The sequence below is a fragment of the Rhinolophus ferrumequinum genome, chromosome 11 (genome assembly GCF_004115265.2).
Source record: "Rhinolophus ferrumequinum isolate MPI-CBG mRhiFer1 chromosome 11, mRhiFer1_v1.p, whole genome shotgun sequence".
NCBI lineage: Eukaryota > Metazoa > Chordata > Mammalia > Chiroptera > Rhinolophidae > Rhinolophus > Rhinolophus ferrumequinum.
Genome location: NC_046294.1, coordinates 9,369,143 through 9,390,779, shown reverse-complemented (window position 1 = coordinate 9,390,779; position 21,637 = coordinate 9,369,143). Strand labels below are relative to the sequence as shown.

The 21,637-nt window shown below is 56.3% G+C and overlaps 1 protein-coding gene across 5 annotated transcripts in view; it reads right to left on the bottom strand.

The window, feature by feature from the left end:
• Nucleotides 1–15,761, bottom strand: part of SYT7 (synaptotagmin 7) — a 62,511-nt gene extending 46,750 nt beyond the window's left edge. Inside the window, exon 1 of one of the 5 annotated variants that reach the window (XM_033119716.1) lies at nucleotides 15,428–15,761. In XM_033119716.1, the coding sequence (XP_032975607.1) occupies nucleotides 15,428–15,458 (31 nt within the window). In that variant the 5' untranslated portion in view covers nucleotides 15,459–15,761. The remainder of the gene's footprint in view (nucleotides 1–15,427) is intronic. The other 4 variants (XM_033119717.1, XM_033119718.1, XM_033119719.1 and 1 more) reach the window with 4 other exon arrangements.
• Between the last annotated feature and the right edge of the window lie 5,876 nt (nucleotides 15,762–21,637).

The following is a 21,637-nucleotide window of genomic DNA, read 5'->3' as shown; positions in this document are numbered from 1 at the left end:
TGGTGGCTGCAGGATGACGTTCCAGGTAGAAAGCAGTGAAAGCTGGAGTTACATGTTTCCATAGGAAGCAGCCCTCCACGTGCATGCTGAGCACTTGGAAATGGAGGAAGGTGGGAGGGCATTTACAAGTGCAGAGCCTGCCAGCACTAGGGCTATTTGGGCATGGGAAGGGGGGCATCTTTTGTGCCTATCCCACCTCCCTCTCTCCTCCCAACCCAACACACACACACACACACACACACACACACAGAGAGAGAGAGAGAGAGAGAGAGAGAGAGAGAGAGAGAGAGAGAGAGACAGAAAAAGGCGTAATTGGAGAGAAAGCAACAGAAAACCAATGAGCTAAACTCTGAACCCCAGACAGCCAGTCAAAGCGCCAGACCTCCTGTCATGATGGATTTTTTGCCCTCTTTCTATTCTAAAATCCCTGCTCCAGGCCACCCACCTGGGGAATGGGGGCAGCTCATTTCTTGCTATAGGAAAAAGAAAATAAGATGGGCCGGTAGAAGGAAAAAAGAGAAAGAAGGGAAGGAGAGCCAGGCACTCATTTCCCAGGAAAGCTGGGCCTTGGCCCTACCCCCATGCCCTCCGGACAGTCTCTGAGTGTCCTTCAGAAAGCAGCGGAGGCACCCAGAATCCCTCCAGCCTCACCCGGAGCAGGAACAAGGCTGGCAACAGAGGAGGCCTGAGGGGAATTGTTTTGGAAAGTTACAAGTAGCTGAAAATAGGGGCTTAGCACGAGCAAGTCTCCTCAACCTTGACTGTAATAAAAACAGATAATGCGTGAGTGAGCTAGGGAGAAAGCGCTGGCAGGGGCCGCAAAGGCCTGCTGGATGCAGACAGTTTAGAATTCAGAGGAGATGCCAAGTGAGTAAACAGCGAATGAAGGATTATCCGGATGGGCCAGGAGCTGTTCCAGCAAGAAATTGGACGGGGACATGTCAGGATCCACAAGCATTCCGACTCCTCATCAGGGAGTGGGGCCTGGCGAGCTACCCGGGCCTCAGCCATGCCTTCTCTCCCTCTGCTCTCTCTTCCAGCAGAGAGCACGGCCTTGGTAATAATGGCTCACATTTGTTCAGTACAGAACAGTTTACAAAGTGCTCCAGAGTTTACCGAGGGTTTCACATCTATTGTCGTGTTTAATGGAGGTGATGGGGTATCTTCTCTCCGGTGACCTCCTCCACTCACCACTGCCACCCCCACTTCCCACAATTCCTGGCTTAGGGAAACCTGGTGCATCTGGATTCAGTAGTCAGCCTCCAAAAAGGGAAGGAGGAGACAGGCCATCTGCAGACCCCAGAAAGCTGCTGAATCTGGAAGTCATGAGGGTCAAAGCCATTTAGGATGAACAGGGCCAAGTGCCAGCTCTGAGCAGGGAGCCCAGGTTAAAGGGTGTCCAGCCAGGAGTTAGCCTGGAACCTTCCATCCTCCCCAGCCACCCCTATCTCAAAGCTGATGAGCTGCCTGGCAGCCATGAAAACAATCACGTCCATCAGAGCAGCAGGAACTCAGATGGAGGGCTTCTCCGCCATGAGTGTAGAGCAGGGGCAGGATCAGGGACGTGTGATGATGAAGTGCAGGCCTTGACCACTAGTTACTCCCATGAATAATACATTGTTGTGCCTTGGCCTAAATCAGCATCTTACTGTTATTAATAATACACGGCTGCAAAGACGCTGGGGTGGGAATGGAGTGCAATATTTTATTCGAGGATCTCAGGGCACTTAAGAGTTCCTCAAGCTGATGACTCAATTTTACCTCCCTAAGTCATAGGTTTCCTTACAGGCCAGGGCACCTGTTCTACCCTGACACCCTCTCACCTAAGGTTGGGAGCCATATTCCATCCTGAGATTCAGACTCTTGACCTGGGCTTTTGGAGGGGGAGGGGTACACATAATCTTCGCCAGCTTGAGAGCGCTCAGGGATGCAACACAGTGTGAAGCGGCTCCCAGAGGTGTTTAGGAAGGAGGGGGATAACTAATGGGAATCCAGTTGTGGGAGAGATGGATGGAAAGAGATCACTGGGGATCTGAGTCCAGTTCTGCCACCCATTGTGTCACTGTGGCTGTGTGACCTTAGGCAACTAACTCAATTCTCTGGTCCTAAATTGCCTCGTTAGAATACAGGGTGTCTGAGATTCCCTATCGGAGGTGTTATTCTACCATATTTTAGGGTATTTGCATGGCAAATATTAAGACAGAGCAACCAAGCACGGCTCCCTGAGCTTTATCCACGGTACTGAAACAGCTACCGGGCGCTCTGCCTCTGTCCTTGGTGCTGAAACAGGACCTGAGCACTCCTCCAGGCCACCGTTTGCATTGCTCCAGACGTGCGGGATCCAACTGACTGGACCCTTTTTCAGGACTGCATCATAGTGGACCCACCTTCCTCTGTCAATTCCTCCCTGATCAGCCCCAAGATGAAGCCCCGCCAGCAACCAACCGACTTCAAGAGCTCCCTTTACCCCGTGAGGTCCTCTGATGCTGAGGACCCCAGTCAGCGGGCCGACTCGAGACAAAAAGAGCCTCCCAGCTCCTGTAAGTGCCATATTCCATTTCCTCAAGAGGAGCCTGCCTCACTGCCTCCTGGAGGCTGGCGCGGGTACTGCGCTCAGAGCAGGAGCACAGAAGGTCCCCAGGGTGGGGCTGGGCGAGTGGGGGTGGGAGCGGCAGACGGTCTGGCCCCTCGCCGCCCCCTCACTCCTCCCGGGGCAATCTGGCGCTCTGAGCTTGCAGTGCTGCCCAACACTGACACGCACGCTCCAGGCTGTCCGTGATCCGGCAGCCTTGGGCCGCCATGCTGCCTGGTACACAGTGAAGACTCAACCCAGGTGGCCAAGCCAGACCAGGCAAAACTTCCTGCTCCCTCCTCCAAGATGAGTGGGGTAGACCCATTTAAACAAACACAACTTTTTCTCCCAGCACAGGGCCAGTCCGACCAAGACGAACACAAAGGCCTGTAACACCCCTCCCCCAGGGCAGAGGCTCCCTACTTCACACCCATCCAAAAAAGAAACTTGCCCACAGCCCCTCCCTAGAAAAAAGTGGGGGTGTGGGGGAGAAGGCCACAGCGGCAGCCTACTCCTGTCCCTCCACCCCGCAGGTGAGGGTTCTTTGAGAAGCAGATCTGTTTGGTGTTTCTAGGGACTGCTTGATATTAGCCTCACTGGGTGTAAAAATTCGCCTCCTTCCAAAAAAAAAAAAAAGCAAAACAAATAAAACCACCTGAAGACAACAATCAAAATCACAGCTTCTCTGGATCCAGGCAGGCAGTAAAGATAATAGCCTTTAATTACAGTAGATACTATAGCTAATGTCATTTATTGAGCACTTACTATAGGCCTAGCACTGTGGTAAGAGCTCTGCAAACATTATCTCATTTAGCCTTACAAGCCCCCTGAGGGGAAACACCATGATCAGTATCCTACAGATGATGAAAGTGGGGTTCATAGAGCTGAGGTGACCACTCAGAGTGGTGCAGCTGGTGAGTATTGCGACTGGCATGGGAAACCACTTCTGTCTGCCTTTGTCAGCTGAATCTACCTCATCATCCTTCCATGTTCCAGAAGGCTTGCTGCCCCTTAGGTGTGTCCAAGACCACCCATCCGTGCACCATCCTCACATCTCAGCTGAGAGCCACACGGAGGAAGAGACACCCACAGCACTTTACAGCCTGCAAAGTGCTTTTACAGCCACTGTCCAAATCAACCCTCATGATGCTGAGGCCCTCTTCTCATCTTACAGGAGAGAAAACTAAGGCTCAAAGGAATAAATGGCTTGTCCTAAGTCACACAGTAAGTAGTGGAGCAACTCAGATGGAGACGGTGGGACTCTAGCCCAGTGCTCTCTGCCCTCTTCTCCAATGCCGGGGGCTTTGGAGCAAGCCAGGGAGGGGGTCCTAAGGGCCTTTATCTCCAGAGGGGCTTCCTGAGCCCCTGACCTGAGCTACTTCCCTCCCACTACTCCCTAGGGCCCATCAGTCGGCTCAGCTCTAACTTGGAGTCTCGACGTCTCACTCTAAATGAATTTTTTTTTCCAGGCAATTACTTCCTGCTAATTAGGAGGCAAAGCTGCCAGTCCCTGGGCCCTGGGCTGACCCCTTTTCTCAAGTCACAGGGGTAGGGGTACAGGGTAGCAGCACCAGCCACAGAAACTGCCTGGGTCGGCCCTATCAGCTGAAGGAGGCCAGGAAACTTTTGAGGGTGGGGGCTGGTAGAGGAGTAAGGAGCCCCAAGGAACTGGAGGAAGGTAGGCGGGCTGCTGGGGAGGGAGGGACTCTGAAGTGGGAGAGAGCCAGGGGACAGGAGGCTGGAAGAGCCTCGACATGTCATGCAGAGTAAGAGAGAGAACTAGGCTCAGGAGCAGCTGGGGGAGCCAGGAGGATCCAGAGAAACCAGGACATGTGTCATATTGTAGGAAGGAAAAAGGAGGAATCACAGGCAGCAGAGAGACAGAGGAGGAGGGAGAGACCTCCCCTCTGCCCAGGGAGAGGAAGGAAGAAAACACCCTGGAAAGTGGTCAAGATTACAGAAGTGGAAGAGGCAGAGAGCGGGAGATACTGGGAAACTCCAGGAAGGGGAAGGAGAAAGGAAGGACAGGGAGGAAGGAGGAAGTGCTGGAGGAAAGCCCTGGGGAAAAGGGGGGGAGCGCAGGAGGGACAGCTGGAGTGGCAGCTCCCAGGGCCCCAAGAAGGGCTCTCTCTACGTCATTGTCCTTGAGCCTCCCCCAATGTCAGTGCCCAGCCAGTCGGGCCTGCATGTCCCCTTACGCATCCACAGGTACCGGCGGCATGATGGCAGGCCACCAGCCGGCTCAGGCCCAGATGCTCCATCCACCCAGGGCAGCTGACCCACCTCTCTTCCTGCCAACCTGCCACCCTCTCCAGTGGGCTAAGACAGGGACCCTCCTAAGTCACACAGCAACATGACCAGAAGTCTCTGGGACTGTGCGGTCCAGCTTCCCCACTTTACCGAGGTAGGATCAAGGCCCAGAGAGGAAATGGTGCTTGTACAAGGTTATGTAGCAAGTGAGAGACGAGGCCAGGTATAGAGAGCGCAGGGGCTGAGTCCCATTGGTGAGTCCTGTTTCCTCCTGGGCAAAGCCAATATTAGCAGGAGACAAAGACAGGTCTTGCTCACCAGCAAGTCAGTCTCTGATGAGTTTAAGCCCTGTGGAGTGTGGGCTAACAGGCGGAAGAGAGCAAGGGTACTCAGGGTCCGGAAGGGAAGCACAAGAAGTCACCACTTATGGAGCACTGGGTTCCATCCACATGGGTTATAATTACAGCTGACATTATTGAGCACTTACTAGGTACAGTATTTCAGTGTTACATGAAGGATCTCATTTAATCTCCACAATAACCCTATCAAGTATGTATTACTATTATTCCAGCAGAAGGAAGAAACGGACTTAGGAGGGTTGAGTGGTTGGCCAAGGGCACAGGCTGACCAGCGCCACGGTTCTAACTCAGACCGCTGGCCCCATTCTGAGGACCCCTCCCCCTGCCATTATCTAACGATGTTCAGATTCCTGAGTTCCCAAGGTCCCAGCCCAGCACTGGCAGTATCTAGGCTCCAGGTGTCAATAGGGTTACAATCCTGTGTTGTGGGGCTTCTTGTGGCCCAAAGGGCGGGGGGCAGTGTCCGGAGGTCCTAGACTTGAATAAGCCCTGTCTTAAGGCACTGCAGTCTGGGTTCTAGTCCTGGCTCTGCCACTAACTTACTGTGTGACATTGGGCAGGTCATTTGCCTTCTCTGAACTTGGGACTCCTACCTATATCATCAAAAGGGAGGAGACCAGGTAATAAGAGCTAGTACACATGTGGTGCTAACTCTGTAACATGCCCGGTTCTAGGCAGTTTACGTTCATTAATTCTTAGCATCCTCCCAGCCGCCCTCTGAAGTAGGTGCTATTATTGTGTCCATTTTACAGATGGAGAAATGTGGCAGTGAGAGGTTAATTAACTTGCCCAAGATCACAAAGCTAATCAATACACAGACAATCGGGGATATGAACCCCATTACTTTTGATCCAGAGCCCCTACTCTGGCTGCCACGCCACATTATTTCCCAAATGACTTTCTCAGCCGGTTTGGTGCCCCAGAGCGGGCTGCTTATATCCATCTGCACAGGCACACACGCCATCATGTGTCCACAAGAGAAGCACACACACACCGTCCTGTGTCTGTATGACACAACACATGCTTGTTTCCACACCTGCTCCTGTGTCTTCACCCAGTTGCTGTTCGGAATAGCCACGCTCGATCATACACTTCCATAAGCATTCTAGGAGCACCAAGAACAGGTCAACTCCAGCAGGTCCCATAGCACGCATACACGTCCCCCGTTTTGGGCACTGGCTGACTTGTGGGGGCCCTGGGCCATACCTCAGCACACAGCCATATGACCGTGATGTGAGCCACCACACCCCTTCTCCCCTCCCCCTCTAGTGCCTGGGTGGCTCACACGTCACATCACACACCTGCCGGCACCCCCATCCATGCTGCCTTCCTCACGCCTCTCCCCTAACAGAAGCAGGCACCTTCTCCAGGAAGGAAGCAGGCACAGGCCCAGCTCCCACGGCCCAAAGATGCCAGCCAACCCGGGGGTGGAGAGGGAGAAAGAGGCATTGACCAGATGCTCGGGGGATCTGGGGTCCACAGTTCCTACCTGAGACTAAGCCCTGCCTTGGGCCTGAGTGCCAGAGCTGAGCTCTCAAGACCCTAGAGATGGCCCCCCTTTAGCACTGCCAGATATGGGGCTAGATGGGGGACCTGGGGACCTCTGTCCATCCCTCCCAAGCAGGACGGTGGTATTGTGAGGGCTTCTCTGGCCAAGCTACCATTGCACCCCCAATACCCCATCCCTGGTCCCTGCTCTCTCCTCCCCCTGCCCAAGCATCTCGGAGTTCTGAGTATTTTTAGGCCTCAGCTGACAGGCTGTGAAATCGCTCCCTTCGCACCTCCCCAACCAGGCGGGGGCTGGAGAGGGAGGAATGGGGTTGGGGGGGCACACAGCCAATTCATCAGGCTCCTCCATGGCCAAGCAGGGAGTAAAGGGTGCCTCCCCGTGAGTGAGAGGATCCTTCCCCGGTGCCTGTAGAGAGGCAGGAGACGGGGTGGGAAGCAGGCTCCACCCCACTCCAGGAACCTGAGAACAAAGGTTTTAGGGGACATCTCAAGCACTGAGGAAGCGCTGGGAACAGCCTCTGAGTCAAGCTCTGTAGCCAGTAACAATTCCCAGCACTGCCTTCCAAGTGATGGGCCAAGAGACAGGCTGGCTCGGCTCCTACTGGGATAAGGGAGCGGCAGGCAGTGTAGCCAGTGGTTAAGACCTAGCGTTGGCGTGAGGCTCACTTGACACTCCTCCCTGCTCTACTGAGTGACCTGGTGAGACACTCCGCCTCTCTGGGCCTGTTTCCCCCTCTGTACTGCAGGGATAATGATATCTCCCTTACAGGACTGCTGTGAAGATTGAGTGAAATGCTGTCTCTGAAGAACACGGTGGTCTGAGGACCCACAAACACTGCTGGGAAGACTCTCCCTTGCCACTTTCCGTGACCTGCACGCACGTGCTCCTTCCTTGAACTGCTTCCCCTACTGTGATGGGGCCTACAGCTCATCCTGGCCTCAGGCTCTCGGGTGCCTGCCTGTCCTTCTTCCCCAGGGAGACAAGTCCCCAGCTAAGGTGTGTAGACAATGCAGGCCATCTCGGCCTCCCTGCTTCCTGTTGCAGGGCTTACATACGCATCCTATGTGCACATGGACCCAAATATAAAAGCGCATGTGTTGCCAGCACTAGGTGTGAGGTGTTTGTTCTGGGACAACCCCCTAGAGAAGTAGGAGGATGTACCCATGCCCTGCTGTGAATGGGCCCCTGTACCAGGGCCATGGGCACAGGGAGGTGGGGTGGTCCGCCTAGTTGCCATGGAAACAGGTTGGCTCTGGAGCTCCAGGCCTGGCTGCTGGAGTGTGAGCTGTGTGGCTCCTCCCGGGCCTAGCCCTGATACCCACAGTGGGGGGTGGGGTGCAGATGGAATCCTCAGGAGTATTAACTGTGTCCACTGGGCCCTGGGCCTGCCTATCTTGGTTCTAGATCCCTCCCTGGAAGGCTTTCTATGATACCTGAGCTCCTCAAGGAAACACTCTGGGGGTGTCCATCCATGCCCATCTGTAGCAGGCTGCCCCCTTGACTGCCCATTACCTACCACCAGCTTTTGAAGGGCAGAACCCCAGTCTGGCTGGACACTGCAGACCTCCTGGAGTGGGTGCCTGGGGCTCAGCCAGGTGAGAGCCTCCACACTGCCTCAGCACTAAAGTTCTTTATAGAGATCTGCTTGGAAGCCATCCATGGCTCTCCATGGTTCTAATTTTTTTAAAAAATCGCGTTTTCCTGTTTCAGAAGGCCAGGACCTTCATAACCCGGCCCGTCCGACCTTTCCTAAGCCTTAACTCCTACAACTGTGCCCCCAACGCCTCCCTTCCAGCCACATTCAAGCACTCACTGCTGCCTCAACTGACCAAGACTTGTCATACCTCTAGGCCGTCGTGTGTGCTGTTCCCACCACACCGGATGCCTCACCCTGGCTTGCTCACCTGACATGGCAAACTCTTATTCTTCCTCAAGACCCAAGGCCCTGGACCCAAAGCTCACGCTCCTGGGTCTGTAGTATGACTGGAATCCCACACTGACTTCTAACTGCAAGTTCCCCCTCCGGCTGTTCTGATGGTAACTGACTGACACCGCCTAGAAGGAGCCCTCCTCTACTTCTCCACCACGGCTGAAGCAGGAGCATGTCCTCCTCGGAGTTTCTGGAACCTTCATCCCACACATCAATCACTTGGAGCAGGTAACGCTGATAACAGCTGCTGTTGGCTGAGTGCTTACTATATGTTGGGCTCTCTGCAAGACATTTCCCACCTTCTCTTGCCTCATCCTCCAACCCCATGAGAGGTCAGAACCATCCTCATACCCATTTAACAGAGGAGGAAACTGAGGCCACAGTGGTGAACTAACTTGCTCCAGGGACACAGCAGCAAGTGTCTCTGCCAGGATTCGGACAGCTGTTTGACCCTAGAGACCCAGCTTAAGCAAGCCACCACCTGCTGCTCATACGTAACTGCTTAGGTTATACTGAGCGCTCCACAATAACAACTTGCTGTTTTTATTGCACTATTATTACCGCAGGGTGTGTTGGGTAACCTGAGAGGGCTTCCTTAGGCTGGCCTCCCGATAAAGCACAAAATCCCCATTCCTGGAGAAAGTAAATAAGGGCTCAGAGGGGCCCTTGAGCTGCCAGGGATGGGGGTCAGGATAGTAAAGAGGTGTGCAGGGAGCCCCAGTATTTGAAACTGGTGGAGTGGGGAACCTGAGGAGTGCTGGAGTGAGCAAATGCTCAAGGGGGGCACAGCAGGTCCAGGACGGGCAGAGTGGGAGTGGGCCCTCTGTGTGCTGAGTTGGCCATCGCTCTCTGGCCCCGCTGACACCACCCTGTGGTAATGAGACGGATCCAATTTGTACCCAGGGCCCCGCCGGGAGCAGCTGCCGTGGCAGGGTTTGAAGTAATTTAATTGGACACATTAGCCACACAGCTCTCTCCTCCGCTCCCCTCATGCAGGGCCTCACGCAGGCGCCCCTTGTGGCCTCCCACACCCCATACCACCCTCCGCTGGCTGGGGGCAGGGTGCACGCTGCACCCACCTGCACTGTGAGACCCCCACCTGCTAGGACTGACCCCTTGGCACCCCTCCTCTTTCATTCTGTGGGCTTCTGGGGCTCCAGAACCAGAGGGCTTGCTGGGCTCTGTAGGCCCCAGGTTCTTCCCTTTCTCTGATGCAAGCAGCAACCATGGGAGCCCCTGGGGCTGCAGCTCAGACCCCTCCCTCCTGTCTCCTCTGATGGGCAGAACAGGTCACTTCTTTTTCTCCCCCAGCCAGCCTGACAGCCCGCGCTTCCTGCATTCCTGGAAGGGCACTGAAGGAACAGGGCCGCTACCACGATGGGGGTGGGGGGGGCAGTCTTCCTCTCAGGTTCTGAGGGAGGGGTGCATAATACATGCACAGAATCAGACATAGTCACAAACAGACATGTGCCTAGTTAGACCCAGACACAGGCACACACAAACACACGCATGCTGACTGACCCACGCACAGTCGTGGAAATGCCTGTATTTGTACACATCAAAGCTCTAACGCCCCACGTCCACACCTGTGCATGCCGCGCAGACAGGTGAAGCCCTGCTCCTAGCAGATGGAGGCCTCACAGGCCGCCGAGCTGGCAGGTGGGAGGGTGTGGCAAGGGGCAGGCAGGGTCCCTGGAGGGCACAGGCCCCGCCTGGCTGGGTACAGGTCCCCAGGGCTGGGCAGGTGCCCTCCCCCAACGCTTCCCGTCACAGCTCCCTGCGCACCTCCGAGCACCTCCATGCACCTCGCTACAAATACACTCATTAGCTGCTGTTTACAGCGGGCACGGCACTCAGATGAGCGCAGCTATTACGGCAGCCGTTCAGCTGCCACCCGCGCTGCACGGCATGTAGGTACACACACAGCAGTGCTTCTCCCCACTGACCCGTACCCTCCCTTTCCACCCCACACACAACCACGGTACCTGTTGGCTCTGAGCCCAGCCCCACAGGTGACACACCTCTTCCAAGGGGCCTTCCAGGTGGAAGCTGTAGGGGACCCCCGCACCCCCCGCCCCAGCACAGGCCTGATGTGCCAGCCCACCTTCCAACCAACTGGGTCCAGAATTCCAGGCGCCAGCTCTGGGCGCCGTCCAGCCCCTTCCACAGGTCCCATGCTGTCTGCCAACTGTTTCAACCCTTGGGGAATTTTGCTGGGTGAGACCAAAGCCCTGCCCTCCAGACACAAGTTGGACAGGGCCCAGCAAGTTTGCCCCTGCTGCCTGGAAGGTCAGGGACTTCCATGTCCATGGAACTGGCACAGTCCGCCTGGCACCACTGGCTGGGGTTCCCTGGCAAGGCAGGCGGGCACTAGGGTTGGGCCTGGCACAGGCTAGCTCCGGCACCTGGCCAGGCCAGTGACCGCCCCAACAGAGAGAGCTGACCTTACCAGCTGCCTGTGCCACCTACCAAGCACTGCCCATGGAGCAGGGCACTGGCTCCATGCAGGGCTCTGCCTGTGCCCACCTGGAGGCCTCAGTGCCTCTGAGGAGGCTGTGCAGTCGACTCCTCTTGCAGCCAAGTCCCCTGCTCAGGACGGGGCCTCCTCCCTCCCACCCCCAGGAGTCCCCCTTCATCACTCCTCTTCCTGCTGTTCCGGCCTCACTCGCCTGGGAGAAGCAGTTATTGAAAACGGTCCATCAGATTCAATAAGGATTCAAAGTCCCTGAGAGAATAGGGGGTGGGCAGGGAGTGGGGGTGGGGGAAAAGGAGGGGAACCACCCACTCCTCCTCTGTCTTCCTGAAAGACTTTCTGCAGTAGCAGGGCTGGAGGGGAAAGAAGAGGACAGTTCCCCACTGGCACTGTATGTTGCCTTCTGGGCCCCTTGGGCCTGAGCTCCGGATCAGCCAGGGGCATGGCCCAGCTGCCCAGGGCCTGGCCTGTCTTTGCTCACCTGACACCCACCTGTTCCCCTACCTTCCAGCTGTCCCTCACCTGTCACCTGCTGGCCTCTGTCTTCCCACCCTCATCCAGCCTGTTCTAGTCCCTCTTTCCCAACTACCTAGGAGGGGCTTTGAGGCTGTCTGCCTCCCCACCATCCCACAGTCCTTGAGCACCCAACCCATTGATCAAGCTGTCCCCACAAGGCCACTGAACAGCATGACCCGAGGCCAAGGGGTCCTGTCTCTATGGGAAACACTCCAGCCTGGGAGCACTGGCTACCCTCACCCAAGTCCCATAGCAGCCCTGCCGCCCGCCCTGCGTTTCAGACCTGCTCAGCCCCAGGCACCGCTCTGGGCCATGGACTGTGGGGAGATTATATGATCTTCTGTCCCAGACTCTGACCCAAGCCCAGGATGCAGGCAGGCCGGGGAGGTTTGGGCCTGTGCCGATGGAGCAAGTGAGGGGTGGGGGGGGGTGGACGGGTGGATGACGGTGTGGGGAGACTTTGTCAGTGACATGGTTACACAGAGTCAGGCCTTGGACTATCCCGTCCCCCAGCCCTGGTCCCTAACCCCGTGGCCCTCCGAGCACACTCCTGTTCTGCCTTTTCAGCCATACCCCTCATTCCTGCCCCACACCTCACCCACTGCCCCTAACTTGTGCCCAGTGGGTGCCCAGTCGCCTGGGCAATGTTGTAGATCCTTCCGCCTTGAGAGAACCTACCCTGCCAAGGCCCCCTGACCCATGCAGTGTGCCCCCCCCATACTCCCTATGGACAGGAATGACCTGTCCAAAAGAGTTGCTGTAGGGGACAGAGCCCACTAACAGGTGGAACAGATGAGACCTCAAGCACTGCTATTCCCGGGGACAAGCTGGAAGAGGCTGGGGCAGGGCAGGCAGCCTTCGGACCTGACTTCTCTCCCCACACTGCTGCACAGGCCCAGACTTTCCCTCTCTGGCCCTGCTCACTCGGCTCACCGCAAGGTCACCTCTCCCTCCCTCCTTCCCTGCTGCCGTCCTGCCTGCCCACTGCAACGCTGACACCTGCAGGCCTGCTGAGGCCCTGCCCAGGCTGGGGACAGGCACAGAGGGACACAGAAAGGCCTGGACAGGCCAGCTTCGGGAGGAACAGAGGATGAAGGCTAAAGGCAGGGAGAGGGCCCAGTGCCTAGAGGAAGGGGCAGAGGTGAGTTTGCAGGCCTGGTTGAGGGAGGCTGGGCGCAGTTTGGAGCAGAAGCCAATGGGGGTCTTCATTCTTCACTGGGCGCCAGCTTTTTCCCATAGTCCCTTGCTTCAGCCTTGATCTGAGAGGGTTCTTCCCGGGGGCCAGGGGCCCAAGTGGAGAGGGAAATATATCTGTTGCCTGTCCTGTCGGGTAAGGGTCTTAGCAGTAGGCTGAGCCCTATGGGGACTTGTAGAGTGAGTGGCATGAGGGTGGGGGGTGGTGCAGGGTCCCCCTGGAACTAGCCTGGGACATGGGGGAGCAGGAGAGGACAGGAAATTAAAAAAATTTAAAGGATTGGGCCACAGGTGTTCCTGGGAGTGGATGAAGGGGTTAGGATGTAAAAGGTACCGGCCCCTGGGGGACCAGAGGGGCTGGCCTGAACAATTTGCATATCTCACTCCCACCTGGTGCCAGACAAAGGAAAGATGGGGGAACAGAAATGGGGGCACACATGGCTGGGGGAGCAGAGTCTGGGGGGCCTGGGGTGAGCTGGGGGGGAGGGAAAGTCTAGCCTGTAGCTGTAGGAGTTATAGGAGGTGGGCAGGGATGCCAGGGGGCACAGAGGCCAGAGTGAGGTCTCTGGCTCCTCAGAGATCCCCAGCGGACTAGGAGCAAAAGGAGACTCTGCTGTCTGCAGCCTACGACAGACCCCACCCAGCCCAGTGCCCACACCAGAGAGAAGTAGCCCTCAGGCCAGCCTGTTTCCCAGAGCTGCCCCTGCCATGGCACTGGTGGGCCCTGCAGCTGTAGTGGGAGTGGGCAAGACAGGCATCCACCCCAGACAGGGAGGCCTATTCGAGGAGGGAGGAGAGGGAGAGGTCTAGGGGCTTCCAGCACTGGATTCCAGGCCCTTTGCCCAGGAGATGCCAAGCACGTCAACTTGGCCTCCATGGAGAAGGTAGAGGTGCTTGGAGGAGGGGTGATGTCACGGTGCCCGGGGCTGAAAAGGAAGCGGGGGAGAGAGGACAAGGGCACAGTCCCAGGCCACTGGCCTAACAGGAGAGGGACAGCTGCCAGCCTGGCCACACAGGGGGAGGGGAGCGTCCTTACTGCCTCCCCCCTCCATCTTCATATCCCAGAGCTGGTCTCTGAACTAAGTAAGCTATTGGCTTCTGAGAAGGGGATCCAAGCAGGAGAATGCCTCTGCCCTTGGTCCAAGTGCTGGAAGCTGGCAGCCCTTTGGGGGAAATTGCCAGCGTAGGTGACCTGGGTCCAGACAGATGAAGGGAGGGGTCTCCAAAAGTAATGTCCCTTCAGCAATCACCTAGAGGACATTCATAGATAGGCATGAGATTCTAGAGAGGGAGACTGAGTCTCTTTCACCCTTATGCCCAAGCACTGAGTGCAATGCCTGGCACCAGTAGGTCCCCTTCACTGTTGGGCTGCAGTGACGTGATGGGAGTGAGAGCAGACTTTTCAGGAGTCAGGGACAAGTTGAGGCTGCCCCAGAGGGAAAGTGCAAAGTGGGCGCCCACTGGACTGCCCTCAAAAGCCTTGGGGCTCTAGCCCCTTCTGTGGAGGGTCTTAGACCCGTTCCCTCCCTGCAACACCTTTGCCCCCAGGATATCAGCAGCAGTACACCCAAAGGCTCTCATTTGGGCGCAAGTCCTCAGGCTGGGGTGTCATGCTTTTAGCATCAGAGAGAAACCCAGAAACTGAGACCCGGCTGCCAGAACTGGCAGCCTGAGGTGCTGGGCCTGGGGTGGGGCACCCCAGGTGGGAGGTAAGTAAGACTGAGCCCGGCAGGAAAGGCAGGGGACCTGCCTACAGGTGGGCACTGCGAGAGGAGGTGAGGAGGTGTCGTAAGCCAAGGAGGAAATGGCAGAGCAATTGCCCGAGGAAGGAGGAAAGGTTCCTGGCTTGGCTCTGAGGACGCCAGGATGCTGAGCAGACGTGGGCTCCAGGCCACTCCCCAGCTCCGGCTCCAGAGAAATGCAAAGGAGCACAGCCCCTCCCCCCCTTCCCTGGACAGGACTGGAGTGAGTTTGGGGTTCTTGGCTTTCCCCCTCCCCAAGTCCAGGAGAAAATTCCCCTAGCACCCCCACCCCCATCAATCTCCGCGCTTTCCCGGTAGGTACTCCTCCTCAACGCTCCTGCGGTCCTTGCCCAAGCCCCCTCCCCTGCTGCTGCACCAGATTCCCACTTGCCCCCTGGCACCCTCTCAATTCAGTTGGCACCGCCGATGTCACTCCACTCCCCTGTGCCCACAACCTTGGCCCAAAGCTGCCCGGATCCTTGTCCCGGGGTCCCCCAGCGCTGGCACCCTCGGGGCACTGGTGCTGGGGACCCGGGGATGCCTCTGAAGGCACTGCCCGGCTCCTGCGGGGGCAGCGGCTGCTCGCTCCACCAAACACGTTGTCCTTGGGCTGCTAGGGGCGGGGGGAGGAAGCCCTTGTGGGGACACTGCGAAGCTGGCACCGGGCATCCAGCCTGGCAGTGCCCTGACTGCGGGGGACCGGGGTCTGAGCCGCTGCTGCTCAAGCCCGCGCCCCGGGGCTGGGATGACCCCGGCGGGGGGCAGTCTGCGCGGCTCTGGCGAACAGCAGCCCCGGGCTAGGGCTCCGAGAGGGCGCCCGGCGCTGCCGCCGTCCGGCCCGCCGGTGCGGGGCGCCCCAGCCCGCGCGGGGCCGCGCTTACCTGGGCTGGCCGCCTCCGGGTCCCGGTACATGGTCCCCTCGTCGCCGGCTCCTTCCGGGCTCCTCAGAGCCGCCCGCGGCCGCGCGCTGCTCCGCCGCGGCTGCAGGGCATGGGGCCGGGCGACCCCCGGGGGCGGGTCCGAGGGCTGGGGCCGTGCGGGCTGCAGCGAGCCGCGGAGCGGGGGAGCAGGGGCCGCCCGCCAGCCCTCCCGCCTGCCCGCGGAGCACGCTGCCGCTGTCGCTGCTGCTGCCGCCGCCGAGCCTCCTCCCTCCGGCCTAGGCGCTGCGTGTGCGCGCCGGAGCGTGTGTGAGTGTGTGTGTACGAGGCCGTGTGTATGTGTGTGTGTGTGTGTGTGAGCGCGTGTGTGAGCGCGCTCGGGGCTCCGCCGGCGCCGCCCGCCCGCTGCCGAGCGCCGCGGCCACCACCGCCGCCACAGCCTGCACCCGCTGCTGCCCGCTGCCGGCCGCGCGCCGCACTGCAGCCCGCGCCCGCCGCCGCCAGGAGCCGCCCCGAGGGCACCGCCACAGCCCCGCGCCCCGCCCGCCCGCAGCTCCCGCGGGGAGGGCACGGCGCCCTCCAGCTGGGCTCTTCGAGTCTGCAGGTCTCGCCTCACTGCGCGATCCCCTCGGCCCGTGCGCTCCTGATGACAGCGGCTTCGAACCCGGCAAGACCTCAGAGTCCGCCACCTCCTCCGAGGTGCTCATTGACTCCGCTTCCAAAGGCGTGGAACTCCAGTCCATGTTTTCCACTTGGTGGTGGCTCGAGGGCGTCAGCTCGGGACTCGATAACAAGATGGTCTCGGGGAGACGGGCTGGTGTGTGTAAAAACCAGGAATGGAGTTTTTTTTGCCAGGCTGAGACTGGATCGGCTACCCCGGCCATCCTCAAGCTTGCACACAAATAGAGCCAAAAAGTCTAGGATTGCCACCTCAGTGGGGGACTAGACCTAGTGACCCGCCCTACTTAATCCAGTCCCACAAAAGAAGAAAACAGACTTTACAGCCTGTGCTCATCCCTCTCTCACATGGCTGGCTTCTCCACTGCTCCCCTTCCTTGACCCCAGTGCTTCAGTAGGTAGGAAGAAAATCCCTCCTTGCCCTTTCAACCTTGGAGCTCTCTGTACCCATCTGTCAGATCAGCTTAGTCCAAATCAGGTGAACCCTAATTCTTCTTTCTCTACCGAATCGGAACTGTTTAACTCTGTGGCAGGGGAGAGAAGAGGCCCTTCTCTCAAGCATTTGAAAGGCCTGGAACCAACCCATCGGTGGTTTCAGGTACAGAGCCTTCCCTGCACACACCTACACACCTAATCAATGACACTGCTCCCCACCCCAAATACACACAGGCACACAAACACACCTCCCACACAAGGAGATACAGACACTGAAGGGTCACACAGCACAGGGCCTACCCCTACCCTGAACTGAAGCGGGTTGGCAGGAGGGTATAATCCTAGGCCTGCCACAGCGTCCCTCCCCTGCACTGGGAATGAAGTTCAGGTGAGGCAGGCTTTCCAGAGTCAAGGTTTCCTACCCCTACCTTGAGAAATTCACTTAACTGATTTTTATACTGCATAGCTCATCTCCAGCTACACCTCCACCTTCCCACAGCGCAGCAAGCAGCCAGCACCCACAGGGACAAATCTCCACCCCAAGTCCCCAACACACACACACACACACACACACACACACACACACACCATCCCCTTGAACTCACATGGAGCCTATCACAGACACACAGACACACACACACACACACCCCTCCACCCACAGCTTTTCCGGTTGAGAAACAGATAAGGAAATTCCTCCAAGCAAATCTCCATGAAGACTGTTCCGGTAGAGAACAGATTTCCTTGGATTGAATGTTCTAATTAAAAATGGAAGGGGAAAAAAAGGCATTTTTTAAAATGTTCTAGCCCACTATTCCTCAGTGGCCAGACATCTCAGCCCTCATCCCCTGGTCAAGGGCCATGACCTTTCATATACCCACATGCAGCCAATAATCCAGGAGCTATCCACACACCCCTTTTTGGCAAACCCCAGAAAGCCAAGCCAACAGGCTTGTACCTCGGAATCTCCAGCCTGTCTTGTTCCCGCTCCCTCCCCAGCTACCTCTCCCATTGCCCTAGTAAAGAGCAAATAGTGTACACCTTCCCCCACCCTTTCCATCTCCTCACCCATGCATCCCCATTAATGGGCACCACACAGAGAGGTTCCCTGTTCAGGAATCTCCCCACCCATCAACCTGAGCGTCCAGAGAGGGACAGAATTCATCACTGCAACTCAACAGATCTTTCTAAGTATTTAGAATCATGGAGTTTTTCAGAGTTGGAAGGGAAGAGGACAGCTGAGAGATAGCCTAGGCCACCCCTCAGGTGACAGATGGTGAAGACACAGCCTGTAGAGGGAAACGAACTGATCCAAGGAGATAAAGGCCCCGAACTAACAGCCCAGGGAGCTGATGAGAGAGCCAGGAGCAGAGTCCTTGGTCCTGACTCCCAGCCTGTGAGATTCATGAGAAGACCCATCGTTGCTCCCCTCCAACTGCTTACAACCTGTCCCTTACAAAAATAAAAATCCCAATCTCATTCACTCCCAGCAGGCATTAGACAACCATTGTTCAAGAATGTCAGAGCTGGGGGCCGGCCCAGTGGCTCAGGCGGTTAGAGCTCCGTGCTCCTAACTCCGAAGGCTGCCGGTTCGATTCCCACATGGGCCAGTGGGCTCTCAACCACAAGGTTGCCAGTTCAATTCCTCGAGTCCTGCAAGGGATGGTGGGCAGCGCCCCCTGCTACTAGCAACGGCAGCTGGACCTGGAGCTGAGCTGCGCCCTCCACAACTAAGACTGAAAGGACAACAACTTGAAGCTGAACGACACCCTCCACAGTTAAGATCGAAAGGACAACAACTTGACTTGGAAAAAAGTCCTGGAAGTACACACTGTTTCCCAATGAAGTCCTGTTCCCTTTCCCCAATAAATTAAAAAATAATAATAATAATAATTAAAAAAAAAAAAAAAAGAATGTCAGAGCTGGACTGTCCTTCAGACATACCAGGTAAACCCCATGAGATACTGTTTTGGAAACGGAGGCTCTGGGGCACTGAGAATCTTGGGTGGGTTTTTATTTCCTGTATCACTGACACAGTAAAAGCTTTGAAGACATTCTTCTATGGGCCTCAGTCACTTTGTCTAGGGGATGCAGAGTCATCGGAAAGAGTAAAGAATATAGATTTGTGTGGTTCTCTCATTCATAGCTATGTGACATGGGCAGACTACTTCACACCTCTGGGCTTTAGTTTCCTCATCCATACAATGGAGATAATAATAGCACCTCTTTCCTTCTCCTATTATAAAGATTAAATGAGATGATACAACTAAAGCACTTAAAATGATACGTGGAGCATAGAATTGATGGATATTAAATACCATTATTGTTATTTATTTATCCTTAACAGAAACACCGCATATTCCCCATGTCCATGTTTTGCCTTTCGGGGAAGTTCTTCCAAATGTCTAACCTCGAACCACTCTGCTGCATTTGAAAGCTACTCTTTCCTGCTGGAGCATCAATGAAAGCCAAGCCAACCGTATGTTCTGTCTCCTGAGCACTCATGGGGGACTGAGCACAGGCAGGAAATGAAATCTGAGGGAGTGAGCAGGTCCTCAGAGGGTGTGAATCATCTCTGTCCTGCCCTCAGGTCCTGTCCTTCACACGTGAGGGCCTGGGCTTTTGGTGTTCTGCCTCTCCCTTCCCAACCCCCATAGTGGGGGGCCCAGAGAGGCCCTCTCATTCTGTGATGCTGGCCCCTGTGTCCTGGGTTCCATGACGTGGCAGGAAATGCTGGCAGCACCTGGCTCCTCAAAGACTGCTACATTGCATGCTGTGGACCCCTCAGGCCTGTTTCCAATCTGGTGCTGTAATCAGGGCCCAGGTGTTCTGGATCAGCTTCAGGAGGGACTCAAAAGAGGGAGGGACGTTCTTTCCCTCAGGAGCAGATGCCCGCCTGGCCTGCACTCTTCTAAACAGGGCCCCTGAGGCCACCTGGCTGTGTTGCTAGGCCACAGCTGGGAGGCAGAGCTCCTGGGTTTCCCTCTGGCCTCTACCTGATATGATCTCCAATGCTGCTGTCCCCCACGGCTCCTGTACCCCCCCCCAACTCCCTCAGCACGGGCTGAATTATTAATAAAAGTGCTGAGGAAGCTGTTTGTGCGCACATGACAGAACATACCTGTCTCCTTGCCACCATCCATGTGGCAAAAGACTTAGGCTGAGCATTCACTTGACCCAGGAGGGACAGGCTCAGAGACCAGCCAGAAGGCAGCTGTGAAGGGCAAAAGCAAAGCCCCCTGATGTGCCAGGAGCCAGGACCTGCTCTGCCATCCTGTCCCTATAGCTACCCCCACCCCAGTCTTCTCCCTCCTCTTCTGCAGAAGACAAGAATCTGGAGAAGGGAAAAGAATAAAATTCACAGACGTCACCTCTCCAGAAAGGATGCAACAACAATCTCTGAGAAGTAGCTGCAGCCATCTCTATGCCCACGATGGGGATTGAATCAATGCTTGCTGATCAATCACTTCTCTCCAGACCTAGTAACTACCGAATCTTGAGGCACACCTGGGGTCCACACTTGTCATACATTTGCCCAGCCCTGCTTTAGGGGCCTGATAGTAAAGATGCAGGTCTGGTCCACAGTATCAATCTTAGACCTGAACTCTGGTTCTGCCTCTGTCACTAGCTAGCTGTTTGGCCTTGGCCAATTACTTGATGCCTCTGTGCCTCAGTTTCCTCATCCATAAAATAGGGCTTACAATGGCACCACATAGTTATGTGAGAAGACACTGGGGAGATGGCAAGGCACGGGCTGGATGTCTTTCTTGCCTCTCTGAAGGTGACCCCAGGCACCAAGGACCCTGCACCAAGCTGACCTTCCCCAGTGCTGGTCCTCATTCCCCACCCTTGGGCCACATTACAGGGCCAGGAAGATTTTCTTGCCAGAAACCCCTTCCCCAGCCTCAGCTCACCCCCCATCTTTCTCCCTGTAACCTCCTCCCCAACCAGACTCTGGCCCTGAATCTCTCCATGGTCACCCTGACAACCCCATGTGCTTGACTCAACCCCTCAAACCCTTTGCCACCCCAAAAGATGAAAGCTGGTCCCCTTCTTCTGGCCAGCCCCTTCTTGGGACAGTCCCAGACTCAGGATATTGGCCTTAGGCCTCTGTTTTGAGACACCCGCGACCTTTTTCTCAGTCTTGGGCAACTCTGGGACCCTGAGGCTGACTGGGAATCATGGGACTAGTGAGACGCCCTAACAGGATGCACTGTGGAAGCACCCCTCCTTGTCAGTTATAAGCTGAGTGACCTGGAATAAATCACTCAATCCTCCGAGCCTCTGTTTACCAGTCTGTACCACAAGGATGTTGGTGTTTAATCTTGATTTGGTCTTGAACTACTTAGGGAATATAATGAACACCATGGACCTCTCCTCCTTAGAAAAATGTATATACAAATATAGATTCATTTTCCCCATAATTGGGTGGGGGAGTCTTACAGCCTCCAGATAAAAATCCTTAGCCCAGAGGCCTACGTGGTTGCTCCCAGTCTGACTGTCTGAACCTGCTTCTCTGCCCTACTCACCCTCCACGCAATGATTCTTGGGTCATGCTGCAGGTGGGCTCCTGTTCTATCCCCACCATTTCTCCCTCCTGACTCGGTGGCCCCTTCTCCCAGCACCCCCTGTGGTTGCAGCCAGCTTGCCAGCATTTCAAACCCTCTTGGAGCCCATTGAACAAGCTTCACCTGCCTTTCAAGGTATTTAAAGGTTCTTTTGACCAAATGCTTTTTGATCCTCTGCTGATGGGAACCAAGCAGAGGCTTTTTCACTAACGGCCCCTCTCCTCCCATATATTAGTGACTAAGAGCTCTTTTGATACCGCAGAAACCTTCTGTGGTTTGTTCAAAGCCCTGGCCCTTGTGGTCACATACCCCAGAGATCCACGCCTCTGGTCAGCTCTAGCTGCCACCGCCCACCTCCAGCAGTGGCCTAGTTAATGGGGCCTCTAGGGCTAGAAGGCTCCCGCCTGCAACTGCGGGACCCCAAGCCTGAGCCCAGCTGGTAGAGGACCGCTTCAGTCAAGCCCCACTCCTCCCAAGGAGGAGGGGTCTGGGTATGACGGGGTCTGAGTAAGCATCCCCCAGACTCTGGCAGAAC